Here is a 25,582-nt window from a genome sequence, read left to right on the forward strand (position 1 = left end):
CCAGCCCAACACAGACTACTACTGCTACACCGAATCTCGAGCTTGAAATTCAGCGCGTGGAGTTCTGAAACGCCTGACTCCTTTGTGTAAGACCCTTGCGTCACGAGTGACGTATACGGAAATATAAACAATAACAACTGAGCTTCTGAGGAAACAGAAACCTAAGCTAAATTATTATGACAGTATTGGGGTATTATTGCATTTAAATTGAGGTAACTATGTATACATTGGTGGTCAGATCATAATAATTACATGAATAACAATGACAATAAATACATTTTGAAATCTCGCCAAACAGGCACAAAATAATAATAATAATCGGTGTAAAGTTGCATCATCGTTCGATATTCGATAGTGAAGATAGGTCCGAATTTTACTATATAGAATAGAGCAGCTCGTTCATGTATCTAGTTTATAATATGCTATGTTTAGACACCAGTGTTAAAGATGCCAGTTGATACCGTTTTATATTGGATATACATTGCGTGAGCACCGCGATCCTAAAACAATAGCACATTTTGGTCCAGCTCTTTGGTACAAAAGCCTGTCTGGGTCCAGCCGTCTGCTGCTGTTTATGCCTTTGCCACAGATGCATTGCTCCGTAACTGACAAGTGTGTTCAGCATGTTCAGCAAATGTGTCCCAAAAACAATGATGAGGAATCATGCGAGGAGGAGATGGACACAACTGAGCCTAACTGGCATTGGTTTTACCTGGCTGAATGTGGAGTGTGGCACATGTTTGAGGTACGTGTCTTTTCTGTTTGAAGTAAGCCTCCAAGAAAGCTAGATTGTGGTCCTGTGTGTCTGGAGTGCATCACGGTTTAGTGAGTTTCCTGCTCTAACACACAAATGATGTGTCAGTTCACGCCGAGCTTTGGTAGGTGTGTAACTACAGAAAAAAGAAAAAAAAAATCACAAAACCATGGTGGCCAAGGAGATATACAGGACCTGCCCTGATTGACGCTGGTTTGGAAACTAAACACTTGCATATGCTTTGCATGTTCAGTCTGTTTGACAGCTGCACTGTTTTGTGTTCTCTGTAGATTGATCCCAGTGCAGGATGCTCGGTGACCAGCGAACAGATTGAAGCGAATTACAACAGGAATCAGCATGGTTCCATGGATTTCTATACACCTAAATATAGCTACAGATTAGACTTTTCAGGTAGCTACACACACTAAACAAGACAATCTGAAATCTCCCACGTCCAGCTTTTAGCTGATCTGACATGTCTTATGTGCCTTTGATTTGTAGTTATGAAGCAAATCAATGTCACAACTGGAAAACAGAGACCAATAAAAAGGGCTCTACATTCTGCCACTGGATTTAGGTAAATCATGTATGCAAACCACAGGCCGTATTTGTGTTTCTCTCTCTCTCTCTCTCTCTCTCTCTCTCTCTCTATCTATCTATCTATCTATCTGAAAAGTTGATATTCACTGTATAGCACAAGATTCAGTCAATGCATTGACTATGGTGGTTTTATGAATTTGTGCTCAGATTTATCTGTGATAACCTGGCTCTGCCAGTCCCTTGTCACTGGGAAAGAGTTAACACAGATGAGCCATACCAGGTATAAAACATATCATTAGCATGTGTGTAAACATTACAGTCAGCAAGAATTGCATTCAAGCCAAAAATCTGTCAGGCTCCCTATGTGACCTTGTGTTTTTGTCCAATAGCTCATCCCTCTGTGCAGAGACACATTTGAATACAAAGAGGTGGCCAGGCTGTATGAGAGGACAATGTCTCAACCTATAAAATCCATTCAGAGGATACAGAACCTGGATCTGTGGGAGTTTTTCTGCAGGTGTACACCTTTATTCTTTCATGCACTTGTGAACACATAAGAACGTGTTTCATATGTCTCCAACTCACTGGCAGATATGATGACTGTAGAATGGGGATCATGACAAAATCTTCACATAGCACTTGCTAGGAAGTACAATACTGAAAAGCATAAGCAGGCATTAGCACATATGTTGGCATCAGTCTTGTTGTATATGAATGAATTAAGTAGTACTGTAATTAAAAAGAGTAATAACAGAGGAATTAAATACGATGAGGTGTGCTGTTAGAGGAAAATAATCAGTAGCGGGCTGGAGTGATGCGGCCCAACACGAAATGGATTAGTTTTCAATAATAGTAAGTCTTAAGTGTTTCATTCCTCTAATACCACAGCAGTTTGCCAGTGATTAAATAGTTGTTGTTTTTTTTAAAAGAACATCATGCTTTTTTTTTTTAATCAATTTATAGCTACATTTAATGTAACTATTCAAGTTATTTCCTATTATAAATCTCATTACTACACACACCTGTTTTTTTTTTTCTTTTTTTAAATAAGATTTTAAAAAATGCAGCGAAAAATCCAGAAACCGCAAAGCTCTTTGTCCTGTGATGGAAAATTCAAAGGATTCAACCTTACAGCAGTGTATTACAATACCTATTTAACAACACTGGAGAGTCCTTCCAAAAATCTCCTCACCGAAAACTTCAACATATCCACAATTACATATTTTTAAAAAATCGGTACATGTTAGCTGTTAAAATAGAAACGATAACGTCTTAAAACAAGCACATTAATATAAACCTGTTATCTACTCCCTGAGCCGTGCTGTTATAAAAAATTAATTGGCAGTCAGAATCGAGAGTTCTATAATGCTGTGGTATAAATTGTAAATAATTAATGTAATAAAATATGTGATTATTTGAAATGTAATTGAAATTAAGAAAATACCCCCATCATTAGTGTAAGAGGACACAAAAGGATTAAAGAAGTTTTTGTTCTTGTTTTCTATTTTTTTTATCAAAGGAAAAAGGCCCAGCTGAGAAAGATAAAACGTATTATAGATATTGATGAGAGGATGCTGTTTCATGGGACAGGTCACAGTAACCTCCAGGCTATTTGCACATACAACTTTGACTGGCGACTTACAGGAAGTCATGGTGACGTCTATGGAAAAGGTAAATTATTTCCTGTTTTTTTGTTCCACCATTTATAAGTGTGTAACTGTCAACTGGAATTGTGAATGATCTTTTGTGAGTCGTTTTGCATTGTGTATCTCCATTAGAAATCAACTGAACCTTTATATTGTTTTTATTGCTGTTTGAGGCAGGATGTGTACTTTCAGCATTAGATCAATGTTGACATACATATTTAGTGTTTTATCTTTGTCTGCTCTCTTTGTCCACAGGAAGCTATTTTGCTCGTGATGCCAAATACTCCAGTAAGTTCTGCCACTCCACCAGCAAGCATAACTTCACGCTGCAGAGACACGGCCTGGCACCGCCCATATTCCAGAGTGACCCGCCGTATAAGTGCATGTTTCTGGCACGGGTGTTAGTAGGGGAATACACAGTAGGTCACCCACACTTCTGTCGCCCGCCCTCCAAAGACCTGAGTATTGCCAACTTCTTTGACAGCTGCGTGGACGATATGGTTAACCCGAAGATCTTTGTAATATTTGACAGCAACCAGATCTATCCTGAGTACCTTATCGAATTCTACTGATGAAGAGGCAAAGGACAATTTGGACTAGTTATTTATTGAAGCCACAGGAATGGTTGCTTCAAATAAAAACAGCAAAGCCGTGGTTTGAAGAGCCATGACTTCCCTGTGTGTCAGTGCCAAAGTTAAGGTGTGTACATGCCTGTGATGATAACGACTCACATAAGACAGGAAACGTGGGGGTCAAAAACATACTAGTGAGTCCCAGCTCCAGTTCCTGAGGGCTAGAGTCAAGCACAGTTTGCCCCTTTCTCAGCATTAATATATTCACATTTCCTTCCCAGTTTGGTCAGGCAAATTCCCACCCACTAGCTAACTCTCCCCTATCTCTAACCAGCTACCATCATTGAGGGTGGGGCAAACGTGTGCTTTATCCAAGCCAACCTCCTCATGTTTTCACTGCTGTTCATACTGTGTCCCAGGGCAGCAGAACACACTCGGAGGAAAGCTTTGCTGCCCTCTTCTGCATACATGACACCATAGACACCCATAGTGTCTGTGTGATTGACAGGGGAGAGAGAGTATGCCATTCTACCCACCCAGAAAGTATGGCAAGTTTTGCTCTCTTGACTCCCAGCCATGGATGACTATGGCATCATCGGGATTAGTACTTGTGATCACAGATGATAGGTCGCATACTTTTCTGTTGCACCACTTAAGGAGCCATATTCACATTATATTCACGACTTACACAAACGCTTTGTGGTGACCACTGAAAACATATTGTCATGATTGTATAAATATGTCAGTGTCTACTCATGCAAATCATCACTTAATCAGTAGGAGCAGGGAAATAAGCAAACTGCTGAGCTCTGTTCAGAACTGGAGTTGTGCACCTCTGACATAGACTGTGAATCATATTCTATCCATGCTCTTATTTGGGCTGCACAATAATGGCTATAAAGATCATTGTAGTTATTTTGCTCAATACTGAGGTCAGAATAGCACTGCATGGCCAAAAGTATGTGGATGCCTGACCATTACACCCATATGTGCTCCTTCCCTGAACTGTTGCCACAAAGTTAGAAGCACAAATTGTATAAGTTGTCTTCGTATGTTGTAACATTAAGATTTCCCTTCACTGGAACTAAGAGGCCTAAACCTATTCCAGCATGACAATGTCCCTGTGGACTATGCAAGCTCTATGAATACATGGTTTGCCAAGGTTGGAGCAGAACTGAATGCCAGGCCTCCTCACCGATATCAATACCTGACCTTACTAATGCTTTTGTGGCTGAAAAGACACAAATCCCCACAATCACATTCCAAAATATAATTTGAAGCCTTCCCAGAAGAATGGAGGTTATTGTAACAGCAAAGGGGGGACAAACTCTGGAATGGGATTTTCAGCAAGCACATATGGGTGTGATGGTTAGGTGTCCACATACATTTGGCAATATAGTGTATAATCAGAATTACATTATATATTTTTTTATTTTATATCATATTATTTCAAATCAACACAAATAAGTCAGATCTACCTCCAAAACCTCAAATGCCGACTTTTCTTACTTCCTTAAAAGGGCCCTATCTTGTTATCTTGTTAGCTGGTCTGATGCATGACGCATATTATTTAAATGAATTCCCATGTAGTACTGTATGGTCAGTCCACAAAAAGGGGAACAAACAGAAATGGGAAGTGGAAGTGTTGGAGATAATGAGTGAAATAAGGATGACAATAGTAAGCCAAAAGGGATAGTTTCACTTTCTCACAATCAGAGTTTGTCAATCAGTTTGGACCATAATAATATTATGGTCCAAACTGATTGACAAACTCTGATTGTGAGAATATTAATATAATAATAATATTAATAATATTATTAATTAAGCTTTCTTGTTTTGCCAGCAGTTGGCCTTTTTTTTTTTAGTTAGGACATACTGTATGAATATTACTGTTTGTGTGGTGGTCCGGGAAAACCTGGCACTGTGGCTGAATTCTGGAGTTGTCCAAATTATTATTATTTATTTAAAATAAATTTTATCATACATTGACGCCTAAAGAAACCATAAAATCATGTTGTTTTACAGTTAAGAGAAAACAACATGAAAATCTTTTTAATCTTACCAAGGCTTTCTTCCCTCAAAGCTCATATTGGTTAAGGAGCCAATAAAAAATTGTGATGGTAAAAATAGTCAATATATCTAAAACCTTGCTAGGCAAGTGTGATTTCCTCACACAGTGAAAGTCAAGCTTTGAATAAGTTGTTGGATTAGTGATTACACACGTCCCATCATCAAGAATTCTTTATGAGAAGTATTTACCTTTGCAGCATTTGGCAGACGCCCTTATCCAGAGTGACTTACATTTTTTCAATTATACAACTTAGCAGTTGAGGGTTACAGACCTGGCTTAAGGGCCTAGTACTGAATTCAGAACCTTCCATTCAGTAGTCCAATGTCTTAAGCACGGACCTACCAGTGCCCTAGCCACTTTAATAATTCTTAACTGTACTGCTAATTATATAATTATAATTATTACCACTGTAAGAATTATATGTCTTAAAGTGTCACTAATGGTTTGTTGCTTTTTAACCTACGTAGATTAGGTTACAAATGTAGAGGTAGGTGGCTATTTCCTTGCACCAGCCTGTCATCTTAGGACAATATTAAAACAGGTTGACAAAATCCCAACTGTAATATTAAGGCCCCATAAAATTGTTTATACTGTACTGTGCAAAAGTTTTAGGCACATGCAAATAAATGCTGTAGAGCAAAATGCTTTCAAAATAATGAAATTAAATGTTTCTACATTAAAAAAAAAATACCATGAAGAGCAGTAAACAGTAATAAATGAAACAAAGTCAATATTTGGTGTGACAAAAATAATAAAATAGTAGTCTCCGGTACAATTAGTGTAGTTTTATAAGGAAATAAGCTGTAAGTTTTATTGAGCATCTTGCAGAAACAGCCGCAGTCCTTCTGGAGACTTTGACCATCGCACTTGCTTTTTATTTTTGCAGCAAAACCCAGCAACCTTCATTGTGGTTTTTTTTTTTTGTCTGAAAAGTGTCCTCTTATGTAATACACTGCTTTCTTTAATGACATAAAAACATTTTACTCTAACATTTAATTTTGTGCTAAAAAAACTAATGTTTGGGAATCTAATATGTTTTTGTAATGACTCGATAATGTCGAAGTCATAAAATAAAAAATCTATAACAAAGCTTGTACTAAAAAAATAGGGCGCCTAAAGCTTTTGCACAGTACTGTATATCTATAAAGATAGACATAGTTTTCATGGACATATTTATCATTAGTAATATTCTTTTTCTATATTTTAAAAAACAGAATTTTAAATGTGATTTTGTCCATGTTTGGGGGTAACATATGTTTAAAATTCCAGAACCTTACTTATGGTTAAATTAATGCAAGACAGAAAGATATTTCCTTTAAGGAACACCTATAGTTTTTACAACTATATATTGTAGAAAAAGCTCAAAATTCTCAAAAATCAATTGAAGGGTTTTCCCAGGCTACCACACATTTTTGATTGTCTTGTGAGTACTAATACTGATGGGCTATATTGCTTCAGATGTATAGCTTAAATATCTGAGTCAAAATAATATTGGTCACATTAAATGAGTGCAGCCACATAGCTGCTTTAGTTAAACTCTCCAATATTATTGTCAATTAGCTTTCACAGAGGAACCCAAAAATTGTGACCACGATTTAAGTATTATTATTATTATTGTGCAGCTCTGTTTTCCATATAATTTTATATATTTTTAGCATTTCATCTACCTCACCATAATTCTACCTCATGCATGCAATTCTGCACATTTTTGTTAACCTCATTTAAGGAACTGTCATACTGTTTGGCAGTAAATGAAATGGTGGACTTTTTCCACTGTTGATCTGCTGTTCAAAAATATCTGCTCTGACTGGCACTGGAGAGCAATGCAAACAAACCATGTTCTTAATCACTTTCCATTTTTTTTCTATTTTCAGCCTAAAAAGTGCCTCTTTCCGACCATTTTTTGGCTGTGAATTATCTGTGGCATCACTATGTTAACTATGTACAGTATATACACTATATGGGCAAAAGTTTGTTGACACCTGACCATCACACCCATATGTGGGTCTACCACAAAGAGTTTCCACAAAGTTAGAAGCAGACAATTGCTTGTGTGACTGTCTTTGTATGCTATAGCATTAGTTTCTGTTCACAGGAACGATGTGATCCAAACTTGTTCCAGCATGACAGTGCCTCTCACCTGACATCAGTGCCATATCTCGGTAATGCTCTTGTGGCTGAATGGGCAAATTCCCACGAGCACACTGCAAAGTTTATTGCAAGACCTTCCAAGAAGAGTGGAGATTATTATAACAGCAAAAGGTACTAAATCTGGAATGGGATGTTCAGCAAGCACATGTGAGTGTTCTTGGCAGGTGTCCACAAACCGTTGGTCATATAGTGTACTTGCTTAATGTCAGCTAAATTGATTGCTTTTATTTTACATTAATGAACTCAAGAAACATTCTCCACTGAGAACCTTGACAGAAAGCAAAGACATCAATACATCTTTCAAGCAGAAAAATTGAGTCATGATGAAAGCACTGGCCAAAACGTTACTAATGTTAGGATGGGGCGAATGAGCAGAGGTCTTTTACACAAAGTGTGTTGAACAGACTAAGAATTAATTAAGGTTAATAGGTTTCATCCATCCATTTTCTGTACTGCTTATCTTACAGAGGGTCACAGGGGACCTGGAGCCTATCCCAGGGGACTTGGGGCACAAGGCAGGGTGCAATCACACATACATTCCTCAGACAATTCATACACTACAGACAATTTGGAAATGCCAGTCAGCCTGCAACGTATGTCTTGGGACTGGGAAACCGGAGTACCTGGAGGAAATCTCTGATGCAAACTCCGCACACACGGGGCAGCAGTAGGACTCGAACCCTCAACCCTGGAGGTGTGAGGCAACCATGCTAACCACTAAGCCAATACGCTGGTTATCAACTTTAACATACTTTTCAGTTGAAAAGCAAGAAATTATTATGCAGAAATATTTTAAACCTACAGAATTTTAAACGTACATTAACCAAAGCTCGGGAACATAGCTGGTTGTGTAAATGCTTAAGTTTATTTTATAGGCTCACAATGAGAATAAACTGATTGAAAACTTATAACCCCAACATATTTAATGTAATTTCATTTAATTGTTTAAAGTAAATATTAATATAAAATAAATATCAATCTGTGAAAATATATTAGGAATAATTCCACCGCATGAAAATATGCACTACTTGCAAAGAAACGCAAAGCAATACGGTTTGTGGTACAGTAAGAGCGTGGCTTCGGCATGTCAGATTTTTAATGTCTAGCTCAAAAAGAATGTCTGGCTCATCTATAAACCATCTATAGTTTATAGATAAACTATACCATCTGCTGAAAATCGATATCTTTCTTATGTATGGTCATCTGAAAAAGCCAGGGGATTGTGCCTGTCCCTAAAAGTGCTTTCACTTTGGAGAGCCTTCTTATTATTTGTGCTCCAAGCTCCACAGGATTCTCCACGGTGAAGTCATCGCAACAAACACTAAAGGGTTAACTTTGATGCATCAGATTTACAGTGCCCTCCACTAATATTGGCACCCTTGGTAAATATGAGCAAAGAAGGCTGTGAAAAATTGTCTTTATTGTTTAACCTTTTGATATTTTGTTTAAAAAATTCACAAAAAATACTCTGCACTCATGGATATCAAACAATTGCAAATGAAACACAAGTTTATCAAAAAAAAATCTTTGTTAAATATATATGTCTGGCAAACTGAAGACACTTGAGTTTGTTTTTGGCTGAAAGTAGAGGCTTTTTTCCAAACAACTTGTGGGGATGTAGGTGACTTCGGATTGTAGTTTTGGAGATTTTCTGACCCCAAGACACAACTAATTTCTGCAATTCTCCAGCTGTGATCCTTGGAGATTTTTTGGCCTCTCGAACCATCCTCTTCACAGTGCAGTGACACGTCCAATTCCAGGTTGATTCGTAACATTTCCAGTTGACTGGACCTTCTTAATTATTGCCCTGATGGTGGAAATGGGCATTTTCAATACTTGTGCTATTTTCTTATAGCCACTTCACATTTTGTGAAGCTCAACAACCTTTTGCCGCACATCACAGATATATTCCTTGGTCTTACCCATTGTTATGAATGACTAAAGGAATTTGGCTTATGTGTAACCTCATATATATACCCCTGTGGAACAGGAAGTCATGGTTGAACAATTTCCTGTTCCTAGTTACCCAGGTGTACAAAAAAAAATTAAAATATCAATGGGAATATACTTCAAATATATTTTTTTTCATATGAATTCATAGGGGTGCCAATAACTGTGGCACACATACATTAACAAATTTAATGATATTTCTTTTTTTGGATAGACCTGTGTTTTGTTTGCAATTGTTTGATATCCATGAGAGCAGAGTATTTTTTTGTGAATTTTTTAAACAAAATATCAAAAGGTTAAACAATAAAGACAATTTTTCACAGCCTTTTTTGCTCATATTTACCAAGGGTGCCAATATTAGTGGACGCCACTGTGTATCACTTTGCTCACAGCTGATTGGTGCAATCTGGGTTTTCGATTTCTTACCCAGAATAAAACCTGCTCCAGAGCAGGTTAGCTGTGTAATATAAGTTACCATGGTGATGAAAACCGCTAAAAAATTAGTCCACCTTGATGAGACGTTTTGAAACGTTCTTGAAACGTCTGGGTTACCACCCTGTTCCCTGAAATGGGAACGAAACGCATGAGCTATTTATAGGCCTGCCGTGATTAGGTGACATGGCAATTAAGTGCATCACATGATGTAAAAACGACACCTGTGAACTGTGCCGTCAGGCTTATTATCTGAAGCGAAGATGCAATTCACAGGCATGGCCCAGTATGACAAAGCTATGCAACGTCTTGTTCCCTTCTCAGGGAACAGGGTTACATGCGTAACCCAGACATTCGCTTTCAAAGTTCACTTTGAAAAGGGAAAAGAGTTTACTCAAACTAAACGCAAACTCACCTTGGCAACCACTAAAACCGATTTTGTGAAATAGACCTCAGGGTGTGAAGTGTCGGTTCAACCACCTACACAAATGACAATCATTCCAGAATAATTTCTCATTGTCTCATCTAATATTTTACTATGGAAGTCATCTCTTTGAGCATTTTTTTTGAGTGAAAACCCATACCAGCATAATTTGATGTTAAAATTCTGATCTGTGTGAAGGTTGGTAGGTCTGTCAAATATTGTTTCCCAAGTCTGCTACTGGAGTCATCATGTAATGCACATTTTAGTGTTTCCCTCATAGAATTTTAACTGCATGAAGAGGTTTGTTAATGTCCTTATCTTGTTAATGGGATGATGAGTTGGGTCATGTGTATTAGAGAAACACACTGAAATGTACATTATAGAAAAGAATTAGAACAGAGTAGTCTATGACCACTCTCCTTTAAGAGATACTCTGCTTTAATAACCACTTATCAAATGGATGGACTAGTGCTGAGCTATTGGTAACTCAGTGGTTAAGGTTTTGTGTTAGTAACCAGAAGGATGTGAGTTCATATACTAGGACTCCCAGAAAGGCTCTGCTGAGCACCTAAACAAGACCTTTAACCCTGCTTGGTTCTGTGTTTGGATTAACGTTGGCCTCACTTGCTAGTCACATAAAATAGAAAACTTGTTTTAGTGTACATGGAGAGGTTCTTGAATATGGTTACACAGATATTACATAAGAAAAACCGCATGGTGTCTATAAAAGTAATAACTGTATACACTGTATAGTCTGCTACAGAATTATTGGCACCTTCCCTACAAATGTGCAAAAGTAATTGAATAATTAATAACATGCAATTAGTACATTTTATTTTGACATAATATTTGTTGAAACATGAAAAGTAGTGCATTTTGTCACACTGGTTTGAAAATTATGGGCACCACTCATATATACACCAATCAGCCATAACATTAAAACCACTGACAGGTGACGTGAATTAGCATTGATTATCTCGGTATAGTGGCACCTGTCAAGGGGTAGGGTTTATGATTACTGCAGCCAAAGATGTTTGATTTTGCTGCTGCTTTAAAAAAAAAAAAAAAATTTAAAAAAAATTGCAATGCAATTTGGAGAGTTTTTTGTGATTTTTTTTGTGGAAAACTACTCGGATTGGCAAAATTGCAATTGCACGAAATTGCAGTCTTTTGCAGTGATGTTTGTTGGCAAATGAGACCTTTTAGCTGTACTCATGTTTGACGCACGTGAATCAAAGGGGGCTTTGGCTGAATGTACGTTGTAATGATGTCACATGATGCGTCTTGGGCCAAATCTGTGGAAAATCTGTGGTAATTTTGAAAAATTGCAAGTGAATGTTGTGGAGTTTCCTTGATTTTGTGTTCATTTCTGTGATCACGGAATCCTGGAGGGACTGATTAGGCAGCAAGCGAATAGTTAGTTCTTGAAGTGGATGTGTTGGAAGCAGGAAAAATGGCAAAAGGATCTGAACAAATTTGACAAGGGCCAAATTGTGGTGGCTAGATGACTGGGTGTTTTGGGGTGTTCCCAGTATGCAGTAGTTAGTACCAATGCACATGCTTACCTGGGGTTAGCACCAGGATGCATTATGGGAATGAGGCAAGTTGGCAGAGGTAGTGTGATGCTCTGGGCAGTGTTCTTCTGGGAAACCTTGGGTTCCCAGCATTCATGTGGATGTTAGTTTGACACGTACCGCCTACCTAAACATTGTTGCAGACCAAGTACACCCCTTCATAGCAATGGTATTCCCTAATTTCAGTGGCCTCTTTCAGCGGGATAATGCGCCCTGCCACACTGCAAAAATTGTTCAGGAACGGTTTGAGGAACATGATAAAGAGTTCAAGGTGTTGCTTTGGCCTCCAAATTCTATGAGATGTGCTGGACAAAGTCTGATCCATCGAGGCCCCACCGCTCAACTTACAGAACTTAAAGGATCCGCTGCTAATGTCTTGGTACCAGATACCACAGTGCACCTTCAGAGGCCCTTGCCTCAAAGTGTCAGAGCTGTTTTGGTGGCACAAGGTGCTGAAAGATTTTTGTTTTTTCCTACAATGATGGATGACGCTCATTAGGACATTACAGGCAACAGTGATGTTCAGAGAAGCTGACAGCAAAGGGGGGTGGGGGTGGATAGACTTATATTTGTAACTATGTTAAATATTGTTTATGGGTGTCAATAATTTTGCCACAAAAAGAAATATGTATGAGGATGTGATTTTTGCTAAAGGTGAGTAGTTTTTCCAATTCAAGGGGATTTAAATCATTGTGTGTAATTTTTCTCTTTTTAATAAAAAGATGCCAATAATTCTGGAGTTAAGTGTATATATTTGTATAATAGTAAGATCTATGGTCATATTTCTCTGTGTGTACGTGTTACATATCTCAGCTGCAAAGTATGAACTCTGACTGTAACAATGTGTTGTTAAGGTAATAGTTGTTAATGAAACAATAGCATCTATTACAGTGAAATGGTTTCGGTTGGAAAACACACAGGTGATGTCTGCAATAAATGTTCCCTCCCATCAGTGATGTCAGAGCAGGAGTGTCTATTTATTGTTGGTTTTGTTTCTTTACCTGTGCTACCTTCAACTGGTCTAACTGCAGTAACAGTTTAGAGTGCTACAGGGATTTATTTATTTATTTATTTTAATTGCCATCATGTTTACTGGTTGGGGAACAGAGGATAATGATACTGAACCTATGGAAATTTCTTACTATTCCTGCAACTGGTTCTATCAAGCAGAGTGTGGCAGTTGGCACAGAACTGAGGTATCATCTCATTTCATTACTATTCCAAAACTCTTTCCTACCTGCTTTCATAAGGCAAGTTTTCCTTTACAGGATGATCCGGTGAACCCCATCAGCAGCTCAGAAATGGAAATACTTTACTGTAGAGACCCACTTGGAAGTATTACCTTCAACACAGCAGGAGGCAACTTCAGAATTGATTTTGCTGGTAATCTAATTTCTCAGGTCGATACTTAAAAGATCCTGTTAAATTATAGCGATAACTGTAATACCATGTGGGCCATAAATACATTTAAGAATGCATTTTTAGAATAATCATGTCAAATCAATAGTAACTTTGTACATTATAAAATATATATATATATATATATATATATATATATATATATATATATATATATATATATATAAATTACATTTTGATTTACCAAACTCAGGTTACTGGAAGACCAACATGAGGACAGGACAGAGTCAAAAATTAAAACGCTCTTTCTCCACTGAGCATATTGAGAGGTCTGTGTGTTTGCATTTTCTTTTACTAAGGTTGACTACTATTATTTGCTTATTTGCGTCATCTCATTTACCCTTGCCATGAAATGAAAGTGAAACTCTGTTTGTCTAATGAAACAGATACAAATGTAAAGACCAGGCTCCATCTATACCTGCTTACTGGGAGAACATGGATCCTAATGCACCTTTTAAGGTACAGCTTATGATGGAAAAGCAAACTAGACATTTTTAGTTATTGTCACATTGTACCTCATTTATCAACTGTGATACGAATAGATTTATTCGCAAATCATTTATAGGACCACTTACACAAGAAAGTTGTTATTTTTGATAACAAATCTTGGAATTTTGGAAAAAACTTTCATATTCTTGTGCCCTAAGTGTGTGAAAATTTATGTATGAGTAGACTAACTAATATAAACCTTGATTGATTTAAATCCAGTAAGATTTTCCAATATGATATAAATCAGTCAAGGTCAGCCAATGGTTATATTCCTCTTAATATCAGAGTGCAGTGGGAATCACATGGATATCTCCTTGTGCACATATGCACACATGCCAAGACTTTAGACCAAAATATTTGCAATTACTACTGCTGGTATATGGTCATCTTCCCCTTTCTTCATTTTGCCTCATACACATTGGAGCACATCAATATGGAGCTACCATACTGAGGTAACCTGTTCTTCAAGGACAGGGGTAGCTTCCTTTTATCCTCTTTTACCATGGTGAGTGGAATTTTATATATTACATGTTTTAAAAAATAGCATTTTTTAAAAAACTTCCTGTGAGTAATCTCTATGCCCTGTCATCTAGACAACTACTGGGAGTTTGTGGGTCATGTGCCTCAAGGATTGTTGAGTGGTTTTCCCTCACCATACTATGCACACTTCATTGCATAGTCTGCTAAACTAGCTGAATTTCTACTAATATGCAGCTCTGGGTTTGGTGTCAGGTTCCCCTCAATTCTCTTCACATGGAGTCATTATACAAGAATTGTACTTGTGCAGACTCACATCCTCTGTGCCAATTGTACAGCAGTGATAATGCAGAATCCAACAGGGAGATTCAGAGTGGAATCCTACCCAAGCTCAACAGCCTAGACAGCTTGCTAATCATAAAATGCCTGTCGAAGCAAAATATCAAGAGGCCCAGAAAGTAAAGTTACTTTCTAAGTGAAGAACAACCTGGTGACAGACATGGCTCAGCTAAAATTGATGAATCAGGTGCTAAGACCATACAAGTCAGATTTTGTGCTTTTCAACCCAATGACCAGTCAACCACCTTGTTCCTTATCAAAGGAATGTAATTCTTAAATGTGTGGTCAGCATAATATGCTCAGCCAGATAGGAATAATGCTCTTTGGGCAGTGACCACATCAGATCAGTGGGTCCTGATTACAGTGACAGAGGGATGCATTGAGTATGGCTATATGGAAGATATGCTATATGGCAAAAGTATGTGGCCACCAGACCATCACACCATATGTGTTTTTTCCCCAAACTGTTGCCACAAAGTATTAACTGTTGCACACAATTATATAGAATGTATTTGTATGGTGTAGCATTACAGTTTCCTTTCACTGGACCCATGTTTCCCTTCACTGGAACATATTCCATTACAACAATGCCCCTGTGCAGAAAGTGAGCTCCATGAAGACATGGTTTTCCAAGACTGGAACAGAAGACTTTGAGTGAACTGCATTGAGGCCTGACCTCAACCCCAATGAACAAATTTTGGTATGAACTGGAACACCGATTGCACCCCAGGACTCCTCGCCCAACATCAGTGCCTGACCTCACCAATGCTCTTGTGGTAGAAAGAATGTGCACAAATCCCCACAGCCACATTCCAAAATCTAGTAGAAAGTCTTCCCAGAAAAGTGGAGGTAAAGGGGGACTAAATCTGGAATGGGATGTTCAAAAAGCAAATACTGTACAGTATTTGTGCCATAGTCAGGTGTCCACAAACCTTTGGACATATAGTGTATCATGCTTGACAATCAAATTCAGTTCACCATGTGTGGTACTGGCTTATGTTGAAAATGCTAGGACTCGTGTAAATACATATTTATCTGTTCTGTGAAACCCAGAAAATGCCACATTTCTTTATGTGGAACTAGTGCAAACTTTGCAGTAAGGTTCCAGGGAAAGATGGCTCTGTGACAACAGTATTTATTGCAAATACTGTATCATACATCACTTAGTGACTTCGTTAAACACAAAGCGGTGTCCAGGTAATTTATTCCACCCCTGGAGGTTATCCTGGGTTTGTAGAACCATAGTTACATACACATCACTACATGCCATCAAATATATTTTGGCAATGTTTTTGGTCATTACACTTTAAATTGACTACTGATTAACCTACGGCAGTATTTAAATGCTGTGTGCTTATAATGCATGATTTAATACAAGTTTTATAACCTTCAAAGCTGTTCATCAAATAATGTCTCCCTTGTTTTTCAGGCTTTTAAAGTGAGCTGGCAAACAAGTGAGTTTAAGAACGTGGAAAGATATGTGAGAGAAATTGGACTACTGCAGGAACCCCTGAGAGTGCTGTATAGAGTACAGAATGTTGACCTCTGGGAGCTGTACTCCAGGTAGGTACAATTTCAGTCAAGTTGCGACATACTTGTTCATAAAAAGGTTTTCTTCATTAATGTGTTGACTTCTTTTACTAAGATCTAAATGAAAACTACTTGTTGGAAACTACTTGTTTGGAAACAATTACATTTTCAGTAAAGGGTAATAAAAAAATATATATTATTCAGATATAAAGTTGTAATATATATAATATTCAGATATAAAGTTGTTGGCATAAACACTATTTATATTTGTCTTAGAAAAAAAATCAATCATAAGTCTTCTTCAAAATGTCTTTTTAAGATTTAAGACAATGGAAAAAAAATCTATTCAATCTAGTGTATTGAATCATTTTACTGGTAATCTATTTTCTGTCATTATCATCATCAATGTATTCTCACCCTTCTTTTCTACAGGAAAAAAATCCAGCTGATGAGGATAAAAGGTCAGTCAGACATTGAACAACGATGGCTCTTCCACGGCACAGGCAAAAACAAAGTGGAAAATATTTGCTTGTACAATTTTGACTGCAGAATATCTGAGTCAAAAAGACAAGGTCATGTTTTGGGCAAAGGTTAGTTGGGTTTGATATTTTATTGTCTTCATATTATATTCAGTTATGATTACAAAAGTTATACATTTTCTTCTAGGTACATACTTTGCCCTACATGCAACCTACGCAGACAAGTACAGTAGAAGCCAGGGAGTTAACGACACACGAATAATGTTCCTTGCGCGTGTGATTGTTGGGAAGTACACAACTGGACGACCTGCTCTCTGCAAACCTGATGGTGACCAAATTGAAAATATACATGACAGCTGTGTTGACAATACATTATGTCCTAGGATTTTTGTTGTCTTTAATTCTGACCAGATATATCCTGAGTACGTGCTGGAGTATGGTGGGTAATAGGGTGAGAAAATGATTGTGGAAGACAGAGAGACATTATTTGCCTGTTGATTTGGTGATATTGAACGTAGTTACAAAATGGGGTCATTTAGCTTTATTTAGTGGTTTCATAAAGAAGTAAGTCTAATAGTCTGGATTACAGATGGTATAATTGTAGTGCAGGGGTCATCAACTAAAATTTGTGAAGGTCTAGTTACATAAAATTTCTTACTCACAAAGATCCAGATAAGCAGCTTAAATAAGCTTAAATAATATTGATTAGTAAATAATATATTTATTTATTTTTTGCCCTGGTGCACACTGCTGTTCTCAGTAACAGCTGTTTTTAACTTAGGGGGAAGTAGGGGGAAAATATTGCATATATCTCTGCCCATCTATCTTTAAACAATTCAATCAAAACTTCCCGTTCTGTCTGCTTTAGCTCACTCTGGTCTACATAAACCACAACAGAGGGTCTGCTACAGAAGCCAAGCTGGTTGATGATTAGAAGCATTAACTACAGCCTGCAGAGTTGTTTAACTATAGCCATTTTTTCATTGGTTAGATTGACACGCTCTTCAACTGTATATTCACTTTTTTTATTTGTTCAGGTGAAATACTTTATTGTGTCCATATCCGGACCGCGGTCTGCCAGTTGATATAGAGGGTTGGGATCCAAATGGGCTGCAGGTCAATGAAGTAAACTAACTAACTAAATAAATGTGTTTGTTCATTCAGCATGATGTGTAACTGGCCAATAAGACCACCAGAAGTGATTTCCAATACTGATGTCCATCATGTTACTAGAAAGATGGTGCTTATTACTTCTTTAAAGGCAGATTAAGGTGACTTGCCACTGACATGGAAATCTTCATCTGTCCCACAACTAAACCCACCCCGTCTACTACAAATTCTTCGTGAGTAACCTTTTAAGGATAAAGGTCAGGGCTGAGCAACTGTGTTCCACTTGGGGACGGAGATTATTTCCAAGATGTAAATGAAGAAACTAGCCAAGCCTATTGCAATATTGGCAATATAATTTACCTTTAAAAAAAAAAAAAAAAGGAATCTTTGAAATTATACGACAGCTTTAAATAATGTACAGGCAGCTTAATATTGCACTTAATGACATTCTGCTATCCCTGTTTTATGATTTTATATATTATAATGTTAAAAACTTTGTATGCACCTGTACAATCCCTAATCAGGATCCTCAGCATCTTAATTCAGTCAAAGTAGTCCTCAATGTCAATGTTAGGGTTAAGCAACTCCTCCCCATATGAGGACAGATCCATCTGGTTGAGGATGAGGTTCTCAAAAGTCTCTTCCAGGTCAGTGTCTCCGATAAGGACAGCCCCCACCATGCGCCCTCGGCTCAACACCACCTTCACGTACTCCAGGCCTTTAGTGCAGCGCACCAGCAGTTCATGATCCAAGCCTAGGCCCTGAGCATTAAACTTGCCCAGCAGCACGACCTGTAGGACACACAGAACATACGTCTCACATACATAAACATCAGTGTGCAAAAATCCTAGAATTTTCCTTAAGGTAATATGAAATTAGAAGCCAAACACACAATAGAGATTGAGAAATGACAGATAGACCAGGGAAGATGGACAGTTATATTAGAGTCTGTGTTTTTGTGAGTGAGAGAGAGAGAGAGAAAGAGAAATTTGAGCCATATGCCAGGGTATCTATTTAACTATTTAATAAATAACTCCTTACATACCACTATGTGCATTTTTACTAATTATTATTATTATTTTCATTTTTATTTATTTATTTATTTTTTACAAAGGAGAACAAGGGAAACAATGAGAGCTGGTAAATTATTAAAGTTGGTTGTATATGATGATCTCAAATCGATTATTCAAAAATATGGACTCGTTCCTAGTTTCGATAACTTTGGGGGAAAATAAAGAAGGTGATATTGTCAAAGTACTCCTTCTCTAGCAAGGAGTACAAATGTAATGGTGAGAGAAACCTGAAATAAATGAGGAATGAAGGGAAGTGAGGAAGGAAGGAACGGTGCAGTTTAAGAGTAATATAGAGTCAGAGAAAGAGAACCTTTGTTGTGTCTGTAATCACGCTCGCCCTTACTCATTCACTATTTACTACATAGAGCAGCAGTATGGGAGAAAAATAATCAAAAACAAAATAAAAAAATAATAAAAATTCACACTTACTTGAGTGTGTGCAATTACCAAGCTGACTGAAGCCATAGAAAATACAATAGTATTAAAGGTGATTTATGTATGAGGTGGGGATTATGGTATCCATCTTGATAAGTACATTTTGAGCTGAAGGAAATCACTATGCATTGTAGCACTTTAGTCCAGACACACTGTAGAGCCCTTTGTTCAATAGTCTACTACAGATACTACTATTACTACTTCTACTATTACTACTACTACTACTACTACTACTACTACTACTACTAATAATAATAATAATAATAATATGATGATGATGATGATGATGATGATGATGAACTATCCAGGGAGTTAGAATTGTCCACTTACAATTCGGACAACACTACAGAATGGCTGACGCCAAGATATGGCGGGCATGTAGTGATTTCATACATGGCACTTGGCGAAGAAACATGGAGGAAAACAGTAATGACAGAGAAATTACAATTATTGAGAAACAGGGAATAAGTAAAAAATTATGAGAGAGGCGTAATGTAACAAAGAGAGAGAGGAGAGAATAGAATGAGAGCACTAATCACCTTGTAATTGAAGAACCTGGTGATGTGTGAAAAGAGCTCGAAGCAGAAGTCCAGTTCGATGGCCTCCTCCAGCACGTGGGCTGCTACGCAGCGTGCGGCGTAGAAGCCCATCTGACGTGCCTGAGTCCACAAGCGCATCTGTCACGTGGGTACACAACAGACACAGTGAACATGAGATTCAATATCACTAAACAGCACTTTGTATATAAATATAGCACTAATGTGCTTGTTATTTGACTTTTCATGGCCAGGACCGAGAATTTGGATACGATAAAGAGGATCCATGTTCATTCAGACAAATCCTGCCTCAGATATTAAAAGAGTAGTGCTGTTCAAAATAGTTTTATTTTTGTACTAATATTCCAAAGTACTGAGAACTTACTGTAGGAAAACACAATGGTGATAACAAAATACAGGGAGTAATTGTGTGCATGCATGAATGAATTAACATGTGGGTGAACGAATGAAAGTACAAACCTGCTGCCAAAGGGGACTAGGCTCCCAGCCTGCACTGCACACATCTCCAGCTGCATACACGTCTGGTTCAGATGTCCGCATGTGCTCATCAACCCTCAGGCCATGATCCTCTGCCAGCTCAAACTGTATTTAATTTTTGGAAAATGTATGAAGAAAAATAAAAAAAATTGATGGCAAATACTGAAGATAAAATGCAGGTCTATGGGGGACACTTAGCGGGAGTTGTGGCTTCAGCAGTGTGCAGTCAGACTATATATACACATATGTATGTATGTATGTATGTATGTATGTATATTATATATATATATATATATATATATATATATATATATATATATATATATATAGATAGAGAGAGAGAGAGAGAGAGAGAGAGAGAGAGAGAGTGGCAGCTATCTTTCTTTCCTTAGTTTTCGGACAGGACGGCTGGGTGATATAATTGCATTAAAGCATGGCACAGTTTTTATGACAGCATTGTGGATATCCTACAGCATAGACCAACTGTATATTTTATATTTTAAACCATTTAAAATGTGATTTTTTTAAATAAAACAACTACGGATTAGATTATTAATCACTATGTACTTTTTGATCAGATGTTATTTTTATCTCTCTCTCACACACACACAAAGATGTACATATGTAAACATGAAGACACGTATATGTATAACCAGACAAACCAGAATTGTACCCCAGCCAATTAAGGCATTTTAGTACTTACATTGTTACCCTGAAGAAAAGGTTCAGTATTTGGGACCACACCTGTAGCACTGACTATGAAGTCACAGCCATAAACCTTCCCATTGGTTAACTGTGCATAAACTGACCACGTCCCTATGGAAAAAGAAAGTTCAAGGATCACAGGTCGGTGGTATACTTTAGGGCTTGCCACTAAATCTAATAACTGTATAATCTGCAGATGTCTGTGTAGTATAGCTCACAGTTTTTAATCAAATATTTTCACTGTGATATCCAAGAATCTGAAAATGTACAATATAGTATTCTGCATATCTCCATATGTCCTGTGTGTCTTACAGGATCACCTAGGTAAATATGATAGAATGCTCTAACAACATTACCTAAATCACTGTTCTGTGTATAGAGTGGTGACTGCATGAAGTCTTCCTGGGAGTGGACTGCTTCAATCTCACACTCATACTCTACATGTACATTGTGTGACACCTGGGAATAAAAAGAAGACATGAGGATGCTGTTCTTGGTACTTGTAAAAATATAGAATATACAATATCACACACCTCCTCTGCTCCTCTTAGACTGATGCCTTGGTGCCAGTCTGGACCTAACGCACTACCATGATCTAATGAACCTGGTGTGAAACAACACACATTAGCATAGTACATTATCATGAATGTTTTAAACACTTGTAACAACAGCCACAGGTGTAGCAAAGTCACAAAACGTTCTCCCAATGCCATCCCCACCCCGCCCATCATTTGTTCAACTGAGGTTTAAATTTTTGCCAACTGCTGATTCCAATGTACCCTCGACATATGCAGATTACAGTTTGAGCAGGGCTGACTCAGCCTCACTGCTCATGTGTATTATAACCTAGGCTTTAGTGTACCTGCTTTAGGATTTACGGCTCTGTCGATGGTATAGCGTGCTCTCTTGCAGGGAAGTGTTTTCTCAGGCTTCTCGACCTCCAGTGAGGGGATGAGGAACTGAGCAGCTCCAGCATCAAAGAATGTATTCCCTATGGCCTTGTCCTTTATCGCCCAGATCACCTCACAGCCCTCCACTTCATAGCTACAGCCACAGAAACACAGTGGTGGCAGGTGTAGTAACAGATTCAACCACAAGAGAGCACAACACTGATGTGTTTCTATGCTCTTATACTGTACACAAATTTTAACCTCATGAAGAGTTTATTGATTAGCTGATGAATTGAATTAGATATGTTAGAACAGGGAACACTAAACATTAAAATGTCTAATGCAAAGAGAATTTAGAAACAGAACTGGGAAACACTGGACATGAAAACTGGGATTTCTAACAGTGATTTCAGTGCAAATGATTACAGATATAAATACACTTACATACTTTATGCAAGAAGAACAGCATAACACATTTGTAGCCACAGTGGTAGGCTGTGCATACTAGTCCTAGTCTATGTTTAAAAAAGAAATATTATCAAACATATTTATCATTAGCTTATATTATGAAAGTAGTTTAACATTTCTGGAATCTAAAAATAGGAGCTTACACCAATTCCAAAGCAATTCCTCCATTCCCAATAACTATCATGCGCTTGGCTTTGCAAAGCTTCTTCTGAAAATCCTGTAAAAAGAAAATAAGGTCAACATTACAAGGGAAAATAGTCCCCTCCAAAACTATTGGAACAGCAAGGCCAATTCATTCATTTTTGCTGAAGACATTTGAGTTTGAGATCAAAAGATGAATATGAGAAGAGAGTGCAGAATTTCAGCTTGTATTTCCTGGTATTTATATGTAGATGTGTTAAATAGCATAGAACATAGCACATTTTGTATCGGACCACCCAATTTTTAGGCGAGCAAAAATATTGGAAAACGTGACTGACAGATGTTTTTTGTTACCAAGTTGTGTCCTGTTAGATTGGGATTCTGACTGCTATATAAAGTTGTAATTTGCTGTAATTTAACACCTTCTGACCACCCAGGATTGAGAATATGACAGTGATATATCTAATAAGTTATTAAAGTAATAAAGAACATACTAAATAAAATCCTAAAAACACTTCATGTCGGCTTCGTATTATTTAGTACTGTACTCTGTACATTTCTAGTGTATTAAAGTTACAAAGATAAAATATCAGGTGTTTATGTACAAGTGTTAGGTCATAAATCTGTCAGTGAGTCAATCATTTGAATAGCCTGTCAGTACCTGGGCACTGTCTGTGTCACGTATCCCCAGCACATGAGGGTTCTCGATGAGGAGTTTAGGTCTGGCACCGGTGCACACACACAGCTTCTCATAACGGAAGTTATGTCCATCCTCAGTCTGCAGCACCTACATGCAAGAACTCATTAACATCACTAACAAGTTGAAGTGCTTTGGATGAAGAAGAAGAAGAAGAAGAAGAAGAAATTACCAAAAATAATGATGATGTAATACCTATCGAAGGCACCTGACATATACATACACAGAATAATTTGACTCACATGCTGTTTTGCACGGAGGACTCTGACTGCTGAGTGAATAACCTTCAGGTTAGGATACTTCTCCTCCAAGACGCTGGATGGCTGTTCTTCCACATCAAACTCCTCCAAAGTCTTGGACACCTTCGGGAAAAATGTGTTACATCCTCATTATACACATTCAGTGTTTCTCTGAGGAGAGAGTTGTGATTTGTGTATTGATCCCTGTGTGTACAAGGAACACTCTACATATACATCAGATTATTGACTTAGTTTATTATTGATGATAACAGATCACATTTAATAAACATGATAAATACGTTGTGCCATTTGCCTTCTGGATTTGCATCATTAGGAAATATATGATATACTGGAATGAAAAAAGACTAATACTGATAGATATTGTCATAGAAAAACACTGTGTAACTACCAATTCTATATCATGGCATTACCATAATGTGAGCTTAATTATTTAGTAATCTATTTATATATATATATATATATATATATATATATATATATATATATATATATATATATATATATAAAATTTTTTTTCCAGTTTTAAACAAAGGCACCCAGGTACAGTGTTTTTGATGACGCATTGGTATAAACTGCTGACCATTTTACTCCCCAGTGGAAACTAAAAGTAATGTCCAACAGTGACATGTAATACAATGTCATATGAACCATCAGTTCACACTGTATATTTCATTCATCCTAATGCCATAGTTTACTTGCAAAACCTGGGCTATGGGAACAGGAAAGCTACGTATGCCGAAATGAATTTAAGGGTTTAGGTTTCTATGAAGTTCATTTCAGCTGTAGAAGGTTTGCAAAAGACCTGTAATGTAAGTTATATACATTTTGCTTTACACTGCCTTGCATTTCTTTTGGACTGTGATGTCGATATTGGTGAAGTTTGACCTGCACTGTATGAAGTGTGTCTTGGTTGCTTATGGAAATAAATGTACCTGTACTTTTCATTCTGATTCTGAGAACAGACCTGTTTTAAATTAGTCACCGTCTTCACCAGTGGAGCAGCGGTCAGAAGAGCAACTTCATCCTTAGGAAACTGGAAGGCCAGCTGCAGAGGGGAAAAGGAGAATACATGAGACATGGATGGAAATAAACACTGAGCATAAACAACAGCTCACTATAAAGTCAAAGCTGATCAGTGTACCTGTTCTGCACAGGTGACCCCTGAAATTCCTCCACCTACAACCACAAATCTGAAGTGTTTCTCTGCCAGGGAGCTTCCAGCCATACCACTCAACTCCACCTACACACACACACACACACACACACAGAGAGAGAGAGAGAGAGAGAGAGAGAGAGAGAGAGAGAGAGAGCGAGCGAGCTTATTCTATTTGTACAAAGCCATATAAACTCTCAGCCAAGTTCTTCATCAGAAACTAACTCCTGTTTTGTGTTTATGTCCCCAAATATACAACCAAGTCTTCAGAATGTCCATGCGATTACAACTAATGGTTTACAAAATAAATCTGATGGGGAAAAATATGATAATCGATCTTAAAATAATGATAATCGAGGTTATTCGTTATTAAACCCGATAATTTGTACTTTATAATTCTATATACACAACTGTTTATGTTTTCTGTTCAATATATAAGAGTAAAAAAGTGGAGATCAGTGTCCTAGTCGTCCGTATTATTGATATTAATTGTTTATCTAGTTTGAACTAGACTTACTTTTCGCTGTTATGAATCAGACGCTTATTTACTAGCATAGAGCGCATGCGTTATAACTTGTCTGCCCTGAGAGCTGAAGTCCGATGCTAAATCCCAAACGGCTCACTATACGACACATAATACATCATATAGGCTGCAGAAGCTGTTATCTCACACCCTACTTAGTGCACTTATAGAAGAGGTAGTGAGACATTTATAATGCTGCACGACTATCACTCCTTGCTTTCCTAAACGTTAAGGATTTCCGTGTTT

General features: G+C 37.5%; 3 protein-coding genes across 7 annotated transcripts; 2 read left to right on the forward strand and 1 right to left on the reverse strand.

The window, feature by feature from the left end:
• LOC128623314 (protein mono-ADP-ribosyltransferase PARP11) lies at positions 1–5,256 on the forward strand. 2 transcript variants are annotated; one of them, XM_053650285.1, is made up of 7 exons: positions 1–212; positions 590–1,165; positions 1,256–1,331; positions 1,502–1,574; positions 1,684–1,811; positions 2,814–2,965; positions 3,196–5,256. In XM_053650285.1, the coding sequence occupies exons 2-7, from the start codon at positions 1,120–1,122 to the stop codon at positions 3,510–3,512; spliced, it is 792 nt and encodes a 263-aa protein (XP_053506260.1). In that variant the 5' UTR covers positions 1–212; positions 590–1,119; the 3' UTR covers positions 3,513–5,256. The 2 variants fall into 2 exon arrangements, with proteins under 2 accessions (XP_053506260.1, XP_053506259.1); XM_053650284.1 differs by having other exon boundaries at positions 2–745; positions 1,045–1,165.
• LOC128623315 (protein mono-ADP-ribosyltransferase PARP11-like) lies at positions 3,514–17,294 on the forward strand. 4 transcript variants are annotated; one of them, XM_053650288.1, is made up of 8 exons: positions 7,573–7,881; positions 8,202–13,310; positions 13,383–13,497; positions 13,727–13,802; positions 13,920–13,992; positions 16,268–16,401; positions 16,801–16,958; positions 17,035–17,294. In XM_053650288.1, the coding sequence occupies exons 2-8, from the start codon at positions 13,200–13,202 to the stop codon at positions 17,292–17,294; spliced, it is 927 nt and encodes a 308-aa protein (XP_053506263.1). In that variant the 5' UTR covers positions 7,573–7,881; positions 8,202–13,199. The 4 variants fall into 4 exon arrangements, with proteins under 4 accessions (XP_053506265.1, XP_053506263.1, XP_053506262.1 ...); XM_053650290.1 differs by lacking the exons at positions 7,573–7,881; positions 8,202–13,310 and adding an exon at positions 3,514–3,639; XM_053650287.1 differs by having other exon boundaries at positions 7,573–13,310.
• On the reverse strand, positions 16,957–25,582 carry pyroxd1 (pyridine nucleotide-disulphide oxidoreductase domain 1). The gene is made up of 13 exons (XM_053650283.1): positions 25,331–25,582; positions 24,802–24,900; positions 24,625–24,705; positions 23,643–23,762; positions 23,365–23,490; positions 22,706–22,779; positions 22,067–22,248; positions 21,738–21,808; positions 21,561–21,663; positions 21,203–21,315; positions 20,482–20,604; positions 20,005–20,142; positions 16,957–18,748 (listed from the first exon to the last, which is right to left on the reverse strand). The coding sequence occupies exons 2-13, from the start codon at positions 24,883–24,885 to the stop codon at positions 18,500–18,502; spliced, it is 1,464 nt and encodes a 487-aa protein (XP_053506258.1). The 5' UTR covers positions 24,886–24,900; positions 25,331–25,582; the 3' UTR covers positions 16,957–18,499.

This window comes from Ictalurus furcatus, chromosome 19 (assembly GCF_023375685.1).
Source record: "Ictalurus furcatus strain D&B chromosome 19, Billie_1.0, whole genome shotgun sequence".
In the NCBI taxonomy this organism is placed as follows: Eukaryota; Metazoa; Chordata; class Actinopteri; order Siluriformes; family Ictaluridae; genus Ictalurus; species Ictalurus furcatus.

Coding starts and splice junctions, on each gene's coding strand:
- LOC128623314 (XM_053650284.1), top strand. CDS start 575: ATGCCTTTGCCACAGATGCATTGCTCCGTAACTGACAAGTGTGTTCAG. Junction 1,166..1,255: donor CTACAGATTAGACTTTTCAG/GTAGCTACACAC, acceptor TTTGATTTGTAG/TTATGAAGCAAATCAATGTC. Junction 1,575..1,683: donor ACACAGATGAGCCATACCAG/GTATAAAACATA, acceptor TTTGTCCAATAG/CTCATCCCTCTGTGCAGAGA.
- LOC128623315 (XM_053650287.1), top strand. CDS start 13,200: ATGTTTACTGGTTGGGGAACAGAGGATAATGATACTGAACCTATGGAA. Junction 13,803..13,919: donor TCCACTGAGCATATTGAGAG/GTCTGTGTGTTT, acceptor CTAATGAAACAG/ATACAAATGTAAAGACCAGG. Junction 13,993..16,267: donor ATCCTAATGCACCTTTTAAG/GTACAGCTTATG, acceptor CTTGTTTTTCAG/GCTTTTAAAGTGAGCTGGCA.
- pyroxd1 (XM_053650283.1), bottom strand. CDS start 24,885: ATGGCTGGAAGCTCCCTGGCAGAGAAACACTTCAGATTTGTGGTTGTA. Junction 23,763..24,624: donor CGGTGACTAATTTAAAACAG/GTCTGTTCTCAG, acceptor TTTTTCCCGAAG/GTGTCCAAGACTTTGGAGGA. Junction 22,249..22,705: donor GGAATTGCTTTGGAATTGGT/GTAAGCTCCTAT, acceptor CTGTGGCTGTAG/CTATGAAGTGGAGGGCTGTG.